This window comes from Amphibalanus amphitrite, unplaced genomic scaffold, assembly GCF_019059575.1.
Source record: "Amphibalanus amphitrite isolate SeventyFive unplaced genomic scaffold, NRLGWU_Aamphi_draft 000475F_arrow, whole genome shotgun sequence".
Lineage (NCBI taxonomy): Eukaryota > Metazoa > Arthropoda > Thecostraca > Balanomorpha > Balanidae > Amphibalanus > Amphibalanus amphitrite.
Genome location: NW_024881969.1, coordinates 229,978 through 250,269, shown reverse-complemented (window position 1 = coordinate 250,269; position 20,292 = coordinate 229,978). Strand labels below are relative to the sequence as shown.

Sequence of the window (20,292 nt, the reverse complement as noted above, 5' to 3'; positions counted from 1 at the left end):
TTACCCACTGGCAGAGCAAAATGAATTAGGCCGACTGCAACATAACATGGGGCAGTCGACGTTGTACCGTGCTGTACATTGTACAAAGTACATTGTACATTGTACAAAAGTAACAGTACAGTAAAGGCCATCAGATAAAGTTCGCCAGAGAAAGACGTTTTCTCAAATAGCCACAAATCAAAAAGGTTCGCTCCACTTTGACGGTATATTTATAAACATACGTCAATCATTCACAGACTAAAATACATGGTAAGAATGAGGCTAACAATTTAACACAACGCCTGTGACTACTGACTAGCGTAGAGTAAATATGATGGTCATATGCATTGCAAACACATTTATCAACTAAGACGCCTGAGATCGTCTTCGGACTCCTTCAAACGAGCCAGCTCCTCTTCCCACATCACTCTCTGAAAATAAAACGGGAAATACTCATTTCAACTAAAAGTAACACGGACATGAGGTTGAGCTTGACGAATAGGTGATCAGAATAGTTTTCAACTCCATCGTTATTGATGGGCGGCATCGTGTATCTCCGATGATGATGAACTCATGACGGTTTATATGCTTTCGGCCAAATGAAACACAAATTAAATGACATGGATGCCAGGAGGTTGTGTCATGGGGTTCCTTCCAAACATCTATCCACTTGTCACGAAACTAGAAGGAAAATAAGCGCAAAAAAGGACAGCCCAACATCCAAAGACAACTCTATTCAGGAACTGTCGCGGAGCAATCAACGAATCCCTCCCTTCCTTCAGAATGTGTGACCCAAAGGACCTGACACCCTCTTCCCTCTCCATGACTCACCCTCTCCCTCTCCTGTTGCTGCATCCTGACCGGCCGGCGGCGGAACTTGTTAGTCTGCATCAGCGCGTCGGACGTGGCCATTTTCGCCCGCACCTTCTCCATTTTGGTCCGCAGTAGCTCCAGTTCGGCAGGTATGTTCACGTGATCCTAAGAAACAGAAGTGGGTCGCTGAACATTCCTTCATAGTTCATACACATGCATTTACAAGCATAAAGGTTCAGTTCAACGAATAACATTTTGAAATATTGCACCTCAGTCTGTGAAGCAATTTATTCACGAATCTTCACAACGAATGAGGTTATTTTTTTTCCAGCCATATTCACTATATGGTTATAGAGACGCCAATTCTCACTCGTGGTGCTAATGCGCGGCTCACATGCTCTTTGCAGGCAGTGTTCCATGTTTCAGAATTTTAGGTGAATAATCACACATGATGGGGAAAATATTTTCATCCTAAAAATATAAGTGGCTTTATTTGTTAAAGAAATATGTTAAAAGTTTGATTCAACAGCCAGCTGCCAGGTTACGCATGACTTGACAGTTGATGCATCTACTCTACATCATTTCATTTCAGATCCTGTGAAGGTTCTGACAAAATCTGAGGTAAAAATGGTATTATGCAGTTTTGCGGAAAGACTAAATGTATCTCCTTTTGTCTTCGGATTTTTTCTTTGTTGGGACACCCAATTGAAATCCAATTTTAGAACACTGTTTGCAGGAGCTCTCCTCCCCCAGCCAAACAGCGCCTTCCACACTTCATCTATAAGAACACCCTCCCGCCAGCCCACCAGCGCCCATTTCTCAGTCCACCAGCGCCCAACTCTCAGTCTACCACCAGCGCCCCAGTCCTCACCTGCAGATCGACCAGCGCCCTCCACTGGTGTCCCTGCAGGGGCAGTAGGCGCCGGTCCGCCTCCTCCCTCGGCTGGGCGGCGTGCACCCGACAGCGGGCCAGCGTGGAGACGACTGCCGCCAGATGGTCACACAGTGCCGGCTCCGTGGTCAGGAACACTGAGAAGAGTGGGGAAGGGGTTACAGGTTAGGTGGCAGATTGGGTAAGGAGGAGGGGCGGGTAGGGCAGCTGGTATTGTGTACGGAGGGATAGGGTACAGCAGGGCATGTTGGGTGTGTATGGGACGAAAAGCGGTAAAGTAATCAAGTTCAAGACACCAACCAGCTCTCCATTATAAGTTCTTTTAGAACGTGTTTAGGGCCATCGATGAGTAACAACTAACAACCCGACCCAAAGTCTCTCCGTTGTACCTTCTGGGGTCGTTTTGCCGATCCTGTACTTGGTTTTCATAGCTCTCAGTTCCCTCACGGCGTCCAGACAGGTGGTGAACGACGACTCCAGAGCTTCGTCACGCCAGTGATCGTACTGAAACAAAGATAGGTACCAAATGTGAGGACATAAGCGTGTATTCTGAGGCACAACACATGGCGAACGTCCGATCACCAGTTTTTAGGAATTCCGACAACTCATGCCGAAAGTTCGATCACCAGTGTTTTCTGACAATACCAAGAGCAGAACATCAGTGCGTATACATCAGTGCGTATGGATTCTAACAAAGAACACATACCAAACCAAACATCCAATTATCAATGGATGTTTGGTTTGGTATGTGTTCTTGTTGTTGGCAACATTCACTAAGCATCCGAATGTCGAACTACCGCTGGGTACCCACCTGCTCTGGCCGAGGGTAGGGCCGCCGCAGCAGCAGTCCCGACTCCTGCGAGTGTTCCGTCAGCCTCTCCCCCAACTCCTCGGTCAGGTGCGGCATGAACGGGTGGAGCAAGCGCAGGCCGGCGTCCAGCACACAGACCATGACGTCACAGCAGCGCTGGCGGGCTGCAACGTCATTTGAGTTCAGCACCGGCTTCACGGCCTCCTGTCGAGGGCGGGCGGGGAGGGGAGGGGGGAGTCAGTGAGATGAACGAGATCGACAGACGACAGAGGCGTTCTGAACTTGATGGTGCGTCGTACGGACAGCGGGCATTGCGAAAGAAGGCTAAGAAAATATCGGCAACGAAATGATCACGACAGATTGAAATAGCAATTTACATGACCATAAAATGTTGCCTAAATATGGGGTTTAGGGGTGCGTCTATAGTATCTTTGCTAGGCATCCAGTGATAAAACTTTTCCCATTTGATTATGAATCTGCTTCTATCATCCCCCTGCCTCATATTTCCCTACGAACAACTCTTTTCCACGGACTGGTGCTAGCCCCTCACCAGATACACGTCGCAGAACTGCCTGTAGAGCAGCTGCTGGACGGCGGCCGTCGCCGTGTGTAACCGGTGGTCATCCATGGCGGTACTACACGTCCGAACACAGTCTGACAGGCAACTGAGCATCCAACGGTCCGCGCCGACTGCCGACTCCAGCCGGGACAGCCTGAGGGCACAGCGGGTCAGATAAGTTTAGAGAGGGAAAAATGAACGTCCAGCGTTCGGCCTGAAGGCATTAAGGGGTCAACGAGGGATGCGTGAGTCAGGAAAAGGCTAGGTCCAAGGATCAGCGCGAAGAAGCTAGCGAAAGGCGAAGGAGGACTACAAAAATGAGAAGCGATCAGAACCGGTCGGTGGGAGTATGCTCACCGTGTCTCCTCGTCGCATTTGTATCCACTCGCCGCCAGGTGGCCCAAAGCGAAGCGGCACGCCTGCCACAGTTTGTTTCCGAACAGCCGAGCCTGACGCGCCTCCCGTACGTCCAGATTGAGCACAGTGTCTGTGGAGTGGATGGCGAATCGGATGTCAGAGCACAGCACACGGGAGGTGAGCGTAAAGTCGCGGAGATAACAGTCCCTGTAATGCTAGGGCACTGTTCCGAAGACTGTAATGAGTTTGATCTGAAGGATTCATATAGGAAATGATTTTGTTCGGTTATAACTACATCACCTTGCCCGTACTAATATCATAAACTCAGACATTGACATTAAACAGCATGCAATTTAATACAAGCATCAATAATCAAAGGTGGCATCACAGATAGCAGGACCCAGTATAGCGCACTGGCGGCGGGTCTTACTTCGCAGGTCGGTTGAGCACAGCGAGAGGCGCAGGGCGTCGGCGCCGCAGGTCGGAATGCCCTCCGGGTAGAGCGACCGCTGGCCCTCCTTGGCCTTGACCGCCTCCTCCGCGGAGATGTAGCCGTGCGCCGCCGAGTCGTCCACCTGAAAAGAAATACATCTTACTCTTAATCTTGCCCAATAAATCATGCGGCACTAGAAAAGTTTAAAGCACCACGAAATTTAAGCGTAAAATGGGCAGGAAATCTAAGAGAAAAAATGAACGACGAAACACGTCCATTTCTATCGCTCAGATAATGCATAATTGCAGAGCCCTAAAGCGTCCTGAATACGACCTATGGCAGATCGACCAGTACTTGGCGGACAGCTGCTAGGCACCAGGCACCGCAGTGAACACCTACCTGCTGGTGAAGGCGGTCGAGCGTGGCTCCTTCTATGATGTGATCGGGGTCGATCACGTTTCCCAGGGACTTGGACATTTTCCGGCCGTGAGCGTCACATATCAGGCCGTGGAGGAGCACTTTCTGACCGAAAAACACGGAATCCGAGATCACTTTGTGCGACAGGAACTGACAGGGCTTTATTAAGCAACCGCTTCCCTAACTAGTGACATCGTCGAATCGACTAAAGCAGTCGGTAGCACATGCCTGACCACTAATTATTACGCTAACACCAGGTACTTTATACCATATAGTTTAACCATGGATGGTTTATATATCTCACAAGACACACTGTACCCACCAAGTAACTTTAAACACCGCTCCATGTTTTACTAGTGTCCTTCCCCGGTATCCTCTGACCTTGAACGGGAGCTGACCGGTCAGCGTTTGACCCAACATCACCATGCGGGCCACCCAGAAGAACAGGATGTCGTGGCCAGTCTCCATCAACGAGAGCGGGTACCAGCGGGACAGGTCGGCAGTCTGAAGAAAGAAGGAACAAGTTATGGTTTATAAATAAATAATAATGGAATTAATAAAATATCTACAGAATTCATCCTTGTCTGTGCAACTGTCATCCCACAGCCAATGAGCAAGACGCATTAAAAAACAACAACAATTAACAGTAAGTTCAGTTGTATTTTGGAGACTGACCTGTTCTGGCCAGCCGAACACGGCAAACGGAAACAACGCCGACGAGAACCACGTGTCCATGACGTCATCGTCTTGCCGAACAGAAACGACGTCATCAGCCTGCAGACCTGAAACAGCACAAAAACAACAGATTATAAAAAAGTAAGGAGCTGCGGAATAGTAGCCGAGTGACGGAATTATGATTCACTGTCTGTGTATCAAGTCAGCGACATCACTGAGGTCATATAAACAAGGGCCTCGACATCCCATAAATCCATACCGACAATGATCCCCCGTCAGCCGTAGTTGGTAAGCGCCCCCCCCCCCACCCCCCCCCCCCCCACCCAGGTCGAACCTTCCCATACTCCAGTCTCCAACCCTCGCCGGCGGTACATACCAAGCTTGGCGATGGCCTCCTGCTGTGAGCCGGCCACCGTCCACCGCTCCGCGCCGTCCCGATCGGTAACACAGAACGCAGGGATTCGGTGGCCCCACCATAGCTGGCGGGAGACGCACCAGTCCCTGCGGGTCAGGTCTGCAGGTCAGGTCACAGGTCACTGGCCTCAACATAGCTGGCGAGACACACACCAGTTTCTGTGGGTCAGGTCAGAGGTCAGGTCACAGCTAACAGGTCAATCACAGCTGGCGGGACACACACCAGTCCCTGTGGGTCAGGTCACGTCGCAGGTCACTAGTCCCACCACAGCTGGCGAGACACGCAGCAGTCCCTGGGAATAACGCCAGGCCAGGTCACTGAATACTGGCCACAACACCCAAGCATAAAATAAATGCACCTAGCTGCAGCAAAACGAAAATAAAAGTCCGATGATATCATCACTAGCACGACTCAGGTAATTATCAGCGACCGAGTTTCAACCACCACTGCTGTCGAGGTTCACCTCGGTTGGTTTGCTGCTGACTGAGTCTTTCCAGTCTGCATCGGCGGATGTCTATTGCTACAGTCATCAAGGTGTAGCGATAGTGACCGTATAGTACCTGGACTCCTGGAGCCACTGTTTCCAGACGTGTCTCAGCGACGGAGGCTCCAGTACCAGATCTCCCGACTCCACGGCAGCCAGTGCCGCTGCTGCCATCTCTTCGCAGCGCACAAACCTGCAGTACGCGCACGAGGACGTGAGAAGCGAGAGCATAATGTTCTTTAGATAGACCACTGATCATGAATCATATCGTAAGCAGTAAGGCAAGGCCTGAATCTAACTCACAAAAATATGGATTACATCATTTGAATACCTTGAATAGTTTAATTTTACGAATAAACAGAGGAATTTACGGCGGCGGTATGCAAAGTCAGCACGTTCAGCGATGGAACGGGAGCGACACCCAAGCTACCAAGGCGCCCTGAGTACTTCGCACGGCCGACTCACCACTGGTGTTTGACCATCGGCTCTATGACGTCACCGGTCCGTGAGCAGACGGGCACGGAGAGCTGGTGGGGTCTCTGGTCGCGGAGCAGACCGCGCTGCCCCAGTGCATCCAGCACGGCTGGCCGAGCTTCGGAGCGTGTCAGACCCTGTCGGCGCGGAAACGTTGTCAATGACTTATTAACTCGCATGGAATGCAAGTCTAAAACTACCATAACAGACGGTATCAGTTAATGACAAGAAATGTCTGACATAGCAACCTATTTGTGTTTCCTTTCTTGTTACCTATGTACGGCCGCATTGTCACACATAAAACGAAATCTGCTTGAATACCAGAGTAAAGACGTCAATGCCATGAACGGCACAGGCGGCTCAGAGTCGCAATGAAAAGTGAGTTTGTACGAGTACCTGAAACTCGCCGCCATTTTCATTTATCCTGCCGTCTTCTGAGAGAATGGTCAGTGATTCCAGCTGGTGACGTTTTCCCACTTCGAAGTCGTTGGGATCGTGGGCTGGGGTGATTTTTACAGCGCCTGCAGTTAGAAATAGAGGTAGAACACCAACAGATGCGCCGCGTCTATTGTTGATAAGGTTATGATTGTCTGGAAGGCATTCCAATTCAACAGCAATCCTTACATCTCTTGATTTTATCCCGTACTTATTTATTACGTAAAAACGGAAAACCTAGAGAAACCCCCTCAAACCCAAAACGTAAATTTAACTTCCACCAACTTCCCCTAAGGCTGCATTAGACATCGCCTCACGTCCACTCTGCTTTCCAAACAACATACCAAAAATCAGCCTGCCTCATCTCCTTTTCCTCCCAGCCCCACTGCAGTCACCTCCTTTTCCGCTCACCGGTGCCAAAGTCGGGCCGCACGCTCTCGTCCGCCAGGACTGGTATGGTGGGTTCTCCGGGTCGCAGTGGGTGCGTCAGACGCCGGCCGACCCAGGACGCCCACCGCTGGTCGCCAGGGTGGACGGCCACCGCCGTGTCGCCAAGCATTGTCTCCGGACGGGTGGTGGAGACGACTATTTCCTCGGACGGGTCTGTAACGGAGGGGGGGGGGGGTGACAAAGGGGCGGGGCCGGTGAAGCAAGGAACGGTGACGGCTGAAAACAAACACAGGAACAAAGATAGATCATCGTGGAAAATTCAACACCTTCGTCCTCCGTGAGGGAGGGAAGGACCAGAAGCATGTGGAAAAGTGCGAATCTCAAGATCATGGATCGTTCGACGCTCTTATAGACCATCGTCTTTTATTATTTCTGTTCCTGACCCCGTACATCTCACCATTCCTGTCTCCCTAACCTTGTTCCCAGCGGTAGGCGAAGTCGACCATGGCGCCGTCCACCGTTTTGTGCTCCACCTCGATGTCTGAGACGGCCGACTGCAGATGGCAGCACCAGTTGACGAGCGCCTCGGATCGGTACACGAGTCCGGCGTCATACAGCCGAACGAAGGCGGCCGTCACGGCAGCAGACATGGTCTGTGGGTCACAGCGAGTGGTCAGGGCGGTCCACGTGGTCCGTGGGTCTGAGCGAGCCGTCACGGCGGCAGACATGGTCGGTGGGAGCGAGTGGTCAGAGCGGACCACATGGTCTGTCGGTCACAGCGACGGTAGTAGGACGACGAGACGTCGTCAGGAAGGAGGTGAAATGGCGTAAAGTCATCGAGAGGAAACAGGTGACAGTAAGGGTAAGGGTAAGACGCTAATGACAGTGACAGTAAGGGTACGATGCCATTCTTACAAGCGCAATATACGTTGTCAATTACATTTCGGAATACGATAACCCACGGATAAATATGTCTCTGCACAGTTCACGACATCTTGCACGCACACCGATGATGTCAGGCTGACTGTATAGCCGACGTACCGGGTCCATTGTGAAGACGGCTCTGTCCCAGTCGAGGGTAACTCCGAGCGCCTTCATCTGATGGTGAATCTGCTCTGAGCGGTCCGACTTCCACTTCCACACCCGCTTCAGGAATCTGAGACCAGCACAGCCAGGGGAGCGGTACAATCAGTTACGCTACTGGAAGTCACTACGTATGTGACCCTGTCCTGCATAAGTCAGTAAGCAGACAATTAGAACGCAGATACAGGGTTGGGCAGATAAATTGGGACAAAATACATATTTACATTCAGAACGCCGTAGCTTAGAAATTTGTAAACATAGGCATTTCAAATTTGGATCATATATTGTCACACCAATTTTACACATTTATCACCAAATATGGTCACCGTGGTGCACCTGCATCAGTCCTTATCGGTGTCTGGACTGGCCGCACGCGCGGCGAGATCTCCCGTCTGAAATGGCTCGTAATTGTAGCCGACTGGCGCTGCTGAGACTCGCCACAGTCACATGGGGACGTTCGTTAGACTCACCCGCAAAAACGCCCCAGCAACCAGAAGTTGTGTGGGCTGAGGTTTAATGAGGAAGGGGGCATTTTCCCTTGGGTACAGTTTGCGGGATCCTCCGTTTCAGGAGATTTTGTATTTAATTTACTGTATGTCGGAGAGCTGACTCCTCGAAGAGCATCACCCCATGCAGGATGTTTCCTTCTTCCATCTTGTTGGTTCGAACTGCCGGAATAATGGTTAGGTACCCTGTAATGGCGAACCCCCTCCCGATTCCGTAAAATAAGGGGGCCCCACGTGACCGTCAGAAGTCACCGAGTGGAATGCCATCACCGATGTCTGCTGCATGTTTTTTTTGGAACTAAGATCACGTCTTCTGGGCTGGTTGCGATGTTACATGGTGTTTGCGGTTGTTCATATGTTCGATTATGGGGATACTATCGTCAGAAATGACCTGCACGTGCTTGCTCGCTTCTCCAAGCCCTTCAAGAGGAAACAATCTTTTCAACGTCACAGCTGCTTCAACATCCATGTTAACAGGTTGATATGCATCAATGCCTAAGAGTGCATGTTTGAGGTGCTGGTATATCGCTTTCTGATGGCGCGGCTACCTTCGTTGTAAGCTCGCGCCACTGTTTTCGCGAGGAACCTCTGATTTAACTGAATTTTGCCTTTTAGCCCCCCCCTGGAAAACCGGGGGAGCGGCCGGTGTCAATGCAATAGGTATGTAAGGATCAGTCAATATCTTCTCTTCCTCCAACGTTTACGTCTGTTCGATACACACTACTTTCAGCCATTTGATGGAGCATACTTAGAGTATTGGCATGCATGTGCGCGCGAACTAAGTTGATAGTGGCTTGCTTAAGCCCACGTTCTGTGACCAGCCGACTCAAAATTACAACGCAACCTCCATAACATGGAAAAGTATTCATTAGCCTATATTTATGTTAAAAAATTATCTTTATAACTCAAAAAATTGTCGTTTTAGAGGAAGTTGAAATTTGTCCCAATTTATCTGCCCACCCCTGTATACCCAGGCAGCCCAATAAGTCATCAAAACTTCCTTCAACATTATCTCACTAGTTCCTCTAAAACGCCAACCAATGTAATCACAGTAGCTGACTATTCCTTTCACTCATTGTTCACACCACACCAAACGCCCAAACCATCCACTAGCCCCATTCCACTCAATGGTCCCGAGCGTTCAGTGGCTTGTTCTCTGACTTCCCACGACCCTGGCTACACCGATCCCATCGGACCGACACATCCGTCCCACCCCACTCACTGGTCCCAGTCCACTCTCTGTTCGCATCCATTCCTCGTCCCCGTCCCACTCCCCGTTAATGTCCCACCCCCTGATACCCCCTTCCCACTCACTCGTCCCTTCCCAAGCCCAGCTGATGTCCTCTAGTCGTCCCGTCCCACCCACTGGTCCTGTCCCATCCGCCTCCCCGTCCCACTCACTCGTCCCTTCTCAGCTGGTGTCCTCTAGTCGTCCCGTCCCACGCACTGGTCCTGTCCCATACTCGTTCCTTCCCACTCACTCGTCCCTTCCCAGCTGGTGTCGTATAGTCGTCCCGTCCCACCCACTGGTCCTGTCCCATCCCGTCCCTTCCCACTCACTCTTCCCTTCCCAGCTGATGTCTCGTGGTCCGCTGTTCGGCCCACATTGACTTCTCCACTATGACCTGAGTGGCGATACCGGCGTGGTCGGTACCGGGCACCCAGATTACCGCGTCGCCCCGCATCCGGCGCCTGCGATAGGAGAAAAGACGGGGACGAGTTACTCGCCGGTCATAGAGTGGGCGGAACGGGAGTTTGTTACCGCGGAACGGGCATTTGTTACCCGACGGGAGTGAGTTACCCGCCGGCCATACAGTGGACGGAACGGAAGTGAGTTACCCAACAGGAGTTAGTTAGCCGCCAGCTAACGAGAGGGCATAACGGGAGTTTTTTTGCCCGACAGGAGTCCAGTTATAGAGTGGTCGGAACTGGAGTTATAAGTTATCCGTCTGATACAAAACGCCAAGGACGGCAGTTATTTTGTTATTCGACTGGCAGAGTGGTCGGGCCGTGGCTGAATTACCTGAAATATAACAGCAAGGAACAACTATTGCAAGGAGTGAGCCACCATGAATTCAAATACCTTTGGCGAAGAGAGGCAAGGAAGGGGAGTTTACTATCCCCGCCTATCACAGAACAAGGTGTTATTTAGTTAGCAGCTTGGTACAGACCGGAAGAATTTAGTTACCCGCCTGAAAAAGTGGATAATACCACAGCAAAACATCCATCGAAAGACATTAGAGCAGACGAGACTCAGACGAAAGAGGGAAGACAGATTCATTTTGGTTTATTTCATATTCTCGTGACACGTCGAAACGTACAAGCATTCCACTCTCGCGGCCAACGCCTCCTCCCCTGTCCTACAAAGACCACACATTCCCACCTCCTCTACTCAGTCGTCGCATCCACCTCCACAACAACCTGACTCATGTAAACGTCGCCCCTCCCCCTGAACCCGGTCACCACTTCATTTCCTCGACTCTCTTCACGACAGTCCAGCACAACCAGCGTCGCCCCGTCACTTGGCCGCCGGTTTGCGGGCCATCAGTAGAAAGCTCTGACGGCGCTCGGTGGCCGAGGCCACATCGATTCCCCGACTCTTGGCGTCATTGACGAGGGCACACATCTTCTCCCGGGTGCGGCGCAGCAGTGAGTCGCCGTCAGCGGCTCCGCAAGCGGCCACCATATCCTGAAAGCAGGACCAGGTGGCAATCTCACCGAGAGCGAGCTCCACGGAGAATGGCCGCTCGATGAAGTAACTCTGCTCGTCCCACTCAATCTCTGGGTAGGAGATTAGCGCCGCCGCCTCCCGGGTTACGGGTGTTAGGTCTTCCATCAGTCCCGGAATCCGCCAGTATTTGGCCAGTTGCACGTGCGACACCTCCCTTACAATATCGTCAAACTCGGTCCACACTGTGCCATCGGCCAGTCGAATGGACGGCTCTTTGTAACCGTAGATAGCGACCACCCCGCCTGGCGCCAGGACCCGGTCGACCTCGGCAAAAAACCGCTGCTGGTCGAACCAGTGGAAGCACATTGAGGCGGTGACGAGGTTCACCGATCCGTCCGGCGCCGGGATCTCCTCCGCCGGAGATGCCTGGTAGGTGACGACGCCGCCGCTCGTATCGTTGCGGGTCGCCTCGGCTACCTGGGCGGGACTGATGTCCGTACCCAGGACCGACTCAAAGTGCGGCGCCAGCACCCGGGTGTTCTGGCCGTTCCCGCAGCCGACGTCCACAGCACGGTACAGGGGTGACGAGTGGCGGACGAACTGCAGCACGCGATCTATCAGCGCCGCCGGCGGCTCGGGACGAAACTGGACGTACAGGCGCGCGTGCTGAGAGCCCTCGAACGCACGAAACATGGCGGCGATGGTGAGCTGCTGGTCAAACGGTGAGCTGGAGACTTGTGAGATGGTGAGCGACGGCCGGTGAGACGGTGAGCGGCGGACGTTAGGTGTTAAGCAGCGGCTGGTGAGTTACTCAGACTAGTGGTGAGCCCGCCGCACTATATAGTCTGCTCCTTCAGGGACGGGCGTCGGCAGAATCCGAGCACTAACGGTTTGCTCCAGGTGGTGTAACGACACAAGGCTGAGTGACAGCTGGACCGCCCTCTGCACCACTGACCCCTCTCGGGTGACTGACTAATGACTATACGCTAGTGGACGCCCAAACAGCACTGGGGTAGACCCGCGCCTTAATGACATGGTGCATGTCGCAGATGTATAAACAAGCTCCAACGTACACAGACGTGAAGTGGAGAAATAAACACTCGATGTCCCTAGTTACGGCTGGTTTTAATCTTGTGAACGATCTTAACACGTGTTAAAGCACTTCATCACATTCTTATACCTATGTGGAAATAGCCGCATCATCAGATTCAATGTATCGTAAGAAGATCGAACCAGATTCAGAGTCTCCCGGACGACGAAAATTCTACGTCGCGTGACCAATGCCGTTCAAGGTCGGCGGGGGCTTGGCTGCGGTTATCGAACTGATTGGTCGGACGACGTAGAATGTTTTTCGTCCGAGGAGACTGCGAACACGCCCTAAACCTCTCCTCTTATCGCCATAGCGCGAGTCAAGCGCACGTAGATTTCGTTGTAAGACAGACCCAGTCTAAATAAACACCAGACGGTGTGGGAAACGCGGCAGCTAATTAATTGTGAGTTGCCATTAGGTACTGCAGTGCACTTGAGTAGAACAGCAGCATATGATAACACAAATGTCAAATATACACATCTTTCATTCGCTCCTCAACAGATGGTGTACCTAACACAACTGGACAGAGAGTTGAGGAGCGTGGCGCAAATTATTTTGTCATAATTGTCCTATGGCGGTCCAATGCTACTCAGAAAGACGGAATCATTAGCATATGGAAATACAGAACCACTGCCCCAGGCTCGAACAGTCATACTGTCGCGGGAATATTCAGACTCACAGAGTCATTTCTTGAACAGCAATGTTTGACTTCTTAAATGTCAATAAATTACCTTATGTAGCGGTCAACTGAGTGTATTCCAACACAAGCGCCTCTAGTGGCGACCGGGCGAGGTAGTCACATGACGTAAGCGCACTACGCGCTACACCTCCCCACCAAGTTCAACACACACCTCCCCCCCACAAAAAAAACAAGCTTCTAATGACACTTGAGGCACGAGCACGGAGACACAGACACTATGCCTACTGCGTCTTCAGCGGCGGCCTGCCTCTCGTACGAATGACACCGCGTCCAGCGACATGCGGCACGTGACAGGTTTTCAGGTTATTTACATGCACAACGACCGATTTCCCATCAGAGTCTCGGATGCGATAGTTTACATCAGACGTTCTGTGGGTGACAGTAAACGGGCCAGACCAGATCGGCTGCAGTTTCGGCGAGACACCCACCTTGCGAATAGGCCGTTTCCAAAATACATCATCGCCCACTTTGAGCTCACGAACTTTGACATGTTTCGCCGAATTGTACCCGTCTGCTCGTTTCGCCGCTGCTCGCTTCGACACATCACGAGCCGTAGCCCTCACATCAGACAGCCGAGCCATGAGACCCGAGCTCGTCACCTCGCGCATACTCGAGTGGAGCGTGTCAATCGGCAACTGCGCGCGTCTACAAAACAGCAACTCGAACGGCGTTGACTGAGTTGTCTCACACACGGCGGTCCGGTAAGCAAAGGCCAACGACTGTAAGTTCTGATCCCAACTCGCCTTGTGTTCTCCCACATACGACCGTATCATATTGAGCAGTGTTCTGTTAAAACGCTCGACCATGTCAGACTGTGGGTGATACGGAGAAGTCGTCCTATGCTTAATGCCTAGTTTTTCACAAAACTGTTTAAACGAAGCACTCATCCATTGCGTCCCCTGGTCAGTTACTATCTCAGACGGAAACCCATGACGACAGAAAACATGATCAAACAGCCAGCTCTGAATGACCTCCGTCTCAGTCGACGGTAGGGCTGTCATCTCGGGCCACTTCGAAAAATAGTCCTGACAAACCACGATAAATCTAGCACCGCTCTCTGTCACCGGTAAGATCGGGCCAACAATGTCTACAGAGACTTTTTCCCACACGTTCAGGGCAGACGTGTCTACCGGTGTCAATGGCGCCGTCGGAACAGGGTTATCTTTCACAGTGCAGCACACGATACATCCTTTTACATGTTGTTTTATATCCCTGGTCATTCCCGGCCAAAAATAACGCTCCTGTACACGCCGAACGGTCTTCTTGGATCCGGCGTGACCCGCCAATGGGTCATCATGAAGCAACTTGATGATGCCGTCGCGTTGGGACCGCGGTACCACCAGCTGTTCTCCGAAGACCGGATGCACATGGCAGAGCGCACCACGCCCGTTCACTCGGAACTCGTCCGGCTTCCTGTCCTGCAGCTGGCGCACGCCGTCATCAGTCGCCAGCTCAGAGCGCCAGTCAGCGACACTAGCGACACACTGCGGCTGCTCCGGGAACGACCGGCTGAGCACGTCCGGGACGACATGTTCAGATCCTGCGACGTGATGAATGCTGATGTCGAACTCCTCCAGTAGTAGCGCCCAGCGACCCAGCCGACCAGTCAGATCCTTCTTGGAGCGCAACCACTGAAGAGGCTTGTGATCCGTGAACAGACGTACCTACCGGCCGTCCCACCAGCAGGTGACGCCATCTCTTCAAAGCGTGTACAATCGCGCATGCTTCTTTTTCTATTACGGAGTAGTGTCGCTGTGACTTGTTGAATGCTCTGCTGCTGAACTCCACAGGCTGGCCGTCTGCCTCTAGTACGCAGCCGAAGCCATTCTCGCTGGCGTCGGTCCGCACTGACAGCTGTGACGATTCCGTAGGAATCTTCAGAGCCGGACGTTCAGCCAGCAGGGCCTTCAGCCGACAAAACGCTGTCTCGTGCGCGCCATCCCAGAGGAATGACTTCCCCTTCTGCAAAAGATCGTGCAACGGCCTCGCAATCAAGCTGAATTCCGCGATGTGCGACCTATAGAAGCCGCACAGGCCCAGGAACTTCCTGAGAGCTGTCTGATCGCCAGGCCGCGGTATCGCCTCAACAGCTCTGATGTGCTCCTTCGTCGGTCGAATCATACCACCCTCGATGCTGAAGCCAAGGAACGACTCCAGGGATGTCAGCAGAAACCGGCACTTCTCGCCGTTCAGCGTCAGTCCAGCTTCTCGTAGTCTCTGCAAGACAGAGCGCAGATCCTCCAAATGTGACGACTCGTCCCGGCTGTGGATGCACCAGTCATCGAAATACGCTGCCACACATGGCAGATCTTGTGTGAGCCTCTGCACCAGACGGTTGAACGTACTGGGACCGTTGCAGAGACCGAACGGCATTGTACGAAATTGCAGTAGCTGGCCATTAAACTGGAAGGCCGTCTTCTTTCTGTCCTGTTCCCTGAGAGGGATCTGATAGTATCCCGAGCGAGCATCGAGCACTGAGAACACTGTCGACTCCGCCAGCTTCCCGATGACGTCTGACACCAGCGGCACAGGCTGACGATCTTTCACCGTCACCTCATTCAGTTTCCTGAAATCAATACAGACACGTATGTCGCCGCTTTTCTTTTTAACAAGCACCACGGGGTTCATGTAGTCACTGTCACTTTGTTCTAGCACCCCATCACGAAGCATTTGATCGATTGCACTTTGAGCTCGAGACATATAGGCCGCTGGCAGTTTATGAGGGCGACACACTATGGGCTGGTCACATGTTGTTTCTATCTTATGCTCTATCAAACTGGTGCGCCCGAGACCATTGAACACGTCCGCAAACTGGCTCTTAAGCTTTTCAAGTCCGTTACACGAAGCATCGCTGCTATCATCAAAGTCACACTCGCTCAGTAAGTCCTCACCGGTAGCCAGCATCCCGACCTCGTGGAAGCATCCCTCCTCCCAGTCCAGCAGCGGCGCCTCACCGGCGGCAGTATCTTCCTTCACGCTGTGTCTCGCAGATGGCGCCACCGGAGCGGAGGGAGTCGCAGATGGCGCCACCGGAGCGGAGGGAGGCGCAGGCGGCGCCCCACTCTGAGCAGTCTCAACGTAGCCCAGAGATGGCGCCACCGGCGCGACGACCGTCCCTCCGACGCAGGCGCCACCGGAGCCAGGTGACGTCACACTGTCGGCCGCGCCAGCTGGGTGTCGATTCACACCGACAAGCACAGCTCCACGGTCGAAGTCGATGGACGCGCCGAACTTCTGCAGAAGGTCTGCCCCCACCACGCCGCGCTGCACGTCGGTGATGATGAAGTCGTGCATCAGCGTAGCGCCACTGAGCGAGACAGAGCAGTTCAGCAGACCATACACAGGCATTCTCGACCCATTGGCAGCGATAACATAGTCGTCTTTAGCCATGGAGTTGGGCCGGAAAGAAGTGGGCAGACAGCTGACGGTGGCACCGTTATCTGCCAGAAGCTGCATCGGACAGCCATCGATGTCGATGTCGACGTAGACACGGCCATCATCGGAGACGGGTGAAACCGCGATGCCCTCCATCCGTCTACCAGACAGTCCGTCGCCGGGAGCGCGGCACTGTGCACGCACATGACCAGCAATACCGCAGCGCCAGCATACCGCCCTCGGGCCAGACCGCGCCGGGTCGCCGCTCCTCACTCCTCCCCTCGGAGCGGCCGGCGAACGCACCGTGCGCCAGGTCACGTGATCACCACCGGCAGCGCCTCCAGAGCCGCGCGACCCGAGCCGGCCGCTGAGGCTGAAGCACATCAGCGCTGAGTTGACAGCCTCTTCCAGCTTACGGCAGGAGCCAGAGTTCAACACTGCTGCCCTCATAGGATCTGGCAGTCCACAGACAAAAAAATCACGAGCAAGAGCTGCCTTATTGCTCGCTGCAAACCGCGGGTAAACTTGTTCAACTAAAGTCACCACACGGTCACGGTACTTCTCGACCGGTTCAAGGTCAGCCATTCGAACACGAAACAAATCGAGCATAAACGCATCACGGTACGGCTCTCCAACTTTAGTGAGATACGTTTTGATTTTGGCAAAGCTCTTTTTGTCAGCCTCCGGGCAGTCTGTCAGCACAGTATTGCCCATACCGAGCAGCGCAGGAAAAATCCTGGCTTTCACAGTATCGTCCCACGCGTTGGCCGTCGCCACAGCCTCAAAGTAGTCGATGTAATCGGTGATCGTGCACTGTTCGGTTTTAGGCTGCGGCGGTACAAGCACTTGCACTCTCGTATCACTTTCACCATCCATGGTGTGGGGCTCAGACTGCGGAGCGGCCCACCCGCTGTCACCAGATGTAGCGGTCAACTGAGTGTATTCCAACACAAGCGCCTCTAGTGGCGACCGGGCGAGGTAGTCACATGACGTAAGCGCACTACGCGCTACACTTAGCATCTCAATGCATATTGCTCGATGGGCCTATAAGGCTCAAGACATCCATTGATCCGTTTCAATATCGGCCAGTGGCGAGGTGCCTGGTAGTGGTGACCTTATTAGGTTACCGAGAGGCCGGTCAGTGATTTGTCGAGAGGGCCCGTATGGTGAAAACAGAGGCTATTCATATTCCAAGGCTGCGGAGTCGGTAGTTGTTCAGTTAAACTCGACTCAGGGCTCACAGAATCGATTCAAACTCCGACTCTAAGCATCCCAAAGCCCGCATAATGGTGAAATGACTTGTGACTCTGTCTGCAGATTTTCTTTTGCCTCAACATTTCTTGAAGCATTCAAAACATTACATTACATATATTGAGGTGCAGCTCAGAGCTGCCAGCCCTGGGTCCTCGACAGGTAATAAAACTCCAGCAGAATCAACAACATCCGACAAAGACTGAATATTACCATACCAGTCTGTGAGGTGGGGGAGTCAGCTTACAGAGACCCGCATTTCAGGGGCTCACAACAGTCTCCGAGGTTCTCAAGCTCGAATGATTCAATATCATATCAACGTGCAGCGCATATGATGAACGGTCGAAAACGAGTTAACTTCATAAGCTAAGAGCATGACTTTGGGTCAAATTTTATCGACTCTGAAGACGTGGTCGGTAAAATTGTGTCGACTCCTCCAACTCTGACTAGGTTCAGCAAGAATTGTCAACTCCGTCCGACCCCAACCCTAACAGACTCCACATCCACAGCCCCGATTTATACCACCTCAACAGTGATAACGGATTGTCATGACGATAGTCAGTAGCGAACGAGGACCCCCCAACACGACCTCGACGATAGAAGACCTCAACGATTACCAACGATAGAGTCTTACCAACGATAGAGAACCCAAACTGAGCGTCTTACCAGCGACAGAGGGCGTCCTGGATGCTGATAGTTAGCGCATGCCCCAGGTGAAGGCGGCCTGTGACGTTGGGTGGCGGCAGGACCAATGAGAACCGACTGCCGGCGACGTCATCGGGTCCTGCACCAGTGACGTCATCCTTCCATCGGTCACTCCACTTCTTCTCTACAGCTGCAGGCTCATAGGCTTTGGCCAGACCTGAGGGCGCATGAATGTACTTGGGTGAGTTTGAATAATTTATGAGGTCACAAAATGAATCACATCAGATAGGGAGGAATGCCAGGGAGGAAATAGAGTGGAAATGGCGAGAAATGGACAGGGAGTGGCAAGAACAAAGGAAGACCTATAAAAAATGAGAAAATTGATTCTTATCGACAAACAGAAATCAGGCCTTTATCACTATTCACTAACTGTATGTTGTTCATTTATTATAAAGAAGGAATGTCACATGTACACAATAGAACTACATTGCTGAATGTATTCAATGATGCAATGTTCACTTGTTCAGTTCATTTACAAGTGTTTAAAAGCATATCAACTCCATTATCATTAGCACCACAAATAACAGAGTTCACTTCTGAACTGTAAAATCTTACCATCAAGATCAGCACTGTTGGGGCATGGTGTTGATGTACCAAACTCTGCTAAGGACTGAGCCACTCTAAAAGGTGATGGTAATCCGCCAGCGCAAACCCAGGTTCTTCTATGAAATATGCTGAGCATTTTGGTGAGTCTGAAACATGGGCACTTTGTTTAAGATAAAACATAGCTACCTATGCACCTAGGGACAACTGTGTATTGTGCATGAAATAGTTCTGAAAAAAAACATTTAATTCAATGTATGATTAAAATAATGCCTATAAATAATTAAAAACAAGCACTGTCATCCACAGCCTAAGGACTCAACTATGTGTGATGATATCCTTATGTCAATGTACACTGTACAGCCCTCAGCAGACTGCGTGGTAGGTATTCTTTTTCCGACAAAACTGATAAAACAACATTTATGTGAGTTGCTTTAAACTTGTTAGCAGTTCATAAGGAATCAAAATCTGTGGAATTTTCGGAACTTAGTTATTTGGTCGTACTCATATAGCGTATGCCGGCCCAAGTGCCGGCCCTTGCTGTTGCAGCGCCAGCATCCAAGACTGAGACCACCTTACTGGCCAGTCTGCAAAACGTGGCAGGCTTCGACGAGATCTCGTCGGGGCAGACACCACAGGTTGGGGCAGAAATAGGGGCAGGTTTCAGGAAGGTTGGGGCAGAAACAGGAAAATCTGGTGCAGAAGTTAAAAAAATTGACACAGAAGTGATTTTCTCAGCTTCTCACTGCTTCCTACATCAGTATATCGTTACATTATTTGCATCATTAGGGGCAGGAATTGGGCTGCCCCTGGACTCAGCATTCTGATTCGGGGCAGGATTTTGTCTGCCCCGAAAATCTTGTCGAGCTCCCTGCCATGTTTTGCAGACTGGCTTACTGGATTGGATTCTGATTCGCACGTGCATACAATTGTGCTAATTATAAACACTTAAGTATCAATTCATAAAGGGCTGCTGGTGCATGAGCCTATAGTACAGGGATGCTGTGACAAACGGAGCCTTTTGCACAATGAAAATGTAAAAAAACGTTTGTACCGAGGCCCTCTCAATCAAGCCCTCAATGTTTTCTCATCCTATGCATGTGAATGGTGACCATTAAGAGATTGTTCTTTTTGACGCTTGTTACTGGACGGGTGTCTTGCTTTCAAATGAAAATTAGCGCATGTGTAAGCAGTAATACAAGCACTAAAACCACAAATGAACACGGCTTACTTC

The 20,292-nt window shown here is 51.7% G+C and overlaps 1 protein-coding gene across 2 annotated transcripts; it reads right to left on the bottom strand.

Annotated features, from left to right (window-relative positions):
- Window positions 1-186: 186 nt before the first annotated feature.
- LOC122392226 (valine--tRNA ligase-like) lies at window positions 187-20,160 on the bottom strand. Of its 2 annotated transcripts, none has more exons than XM_043386856.1 (22): window positions 20,113-20,160; window positions 19,071-19,207; window positions 18,477-18,672; window positions 10,284-10,415; window positions 8,176-8,290; window positions 7,610-7,787; window positions 7,156-7,347; window positions 6,706-6,830; window positions 6,301-6,446; window positions 5,912-6,028; window positions 5,313-5,437; window positions 4,937-5,043; window positions 4,643-4,765; window positions 4,244-4,366; window positions 3,842-3,986; window positions 3,412-3,541; window positions 3,046-3,208; window positions 2,496-2,699; window positions 2,074-2,188; window positions 1,664-1,821; window positions 811-957; window positions 187-410 (listed from the first exon to the last, which is right to left on the bottom strand). In XM_043386856.1, the coding sequence occupies exons 2-22, from the start codon at window positions 19,195-19,197 to the stop codon at window positions 342-344; spliced, it is 2,937 nt and encodes a 978-aa protein (XP_043242791.1). In that variant the 5' UTR covers window positions 19,198-19,207; window positions 20,113-20,160; the 3' UTR covers window positions 187-341. The 2 variants fall into 2 exon arrangements, with proteins under 2 accessions (XP_043242791.1, XP_043242792.1); XM_043386857.1 differs by lacking the exon at window positions 20,113-20,160 and adding an exon at window positions 20,054-20,100.
- Between the last annotated feature and the right edge of the window lie 132 nt (window positions 20,161-20,292).

Excerpts from the sequence above, each read along its gene's own strand:
- LOC122392226 (XM_043386856.1), bottom strand. The coding sequence starts at position 19,197 with ATGCTCAGCATATTTCATAGAAGAACCTGGGTTTGCGCTGGCGGATTA. Across the intron at positions 5,044-5,312 it reads GGAGGCCATCGCCAAGCTTG|GTCTGCAGGCTGATGACGTC; the intron begins GTATGTACCGCC and ends GTGCTGTTTCAG. Across the intron at positions 2,189-2,495 it reads CCTACCCTCGGCCAGAGCAG|TACGATCACTGGCGTGACGA; the intron begins GTGGGTACCCAG and ends TCTTTGTTTCAG.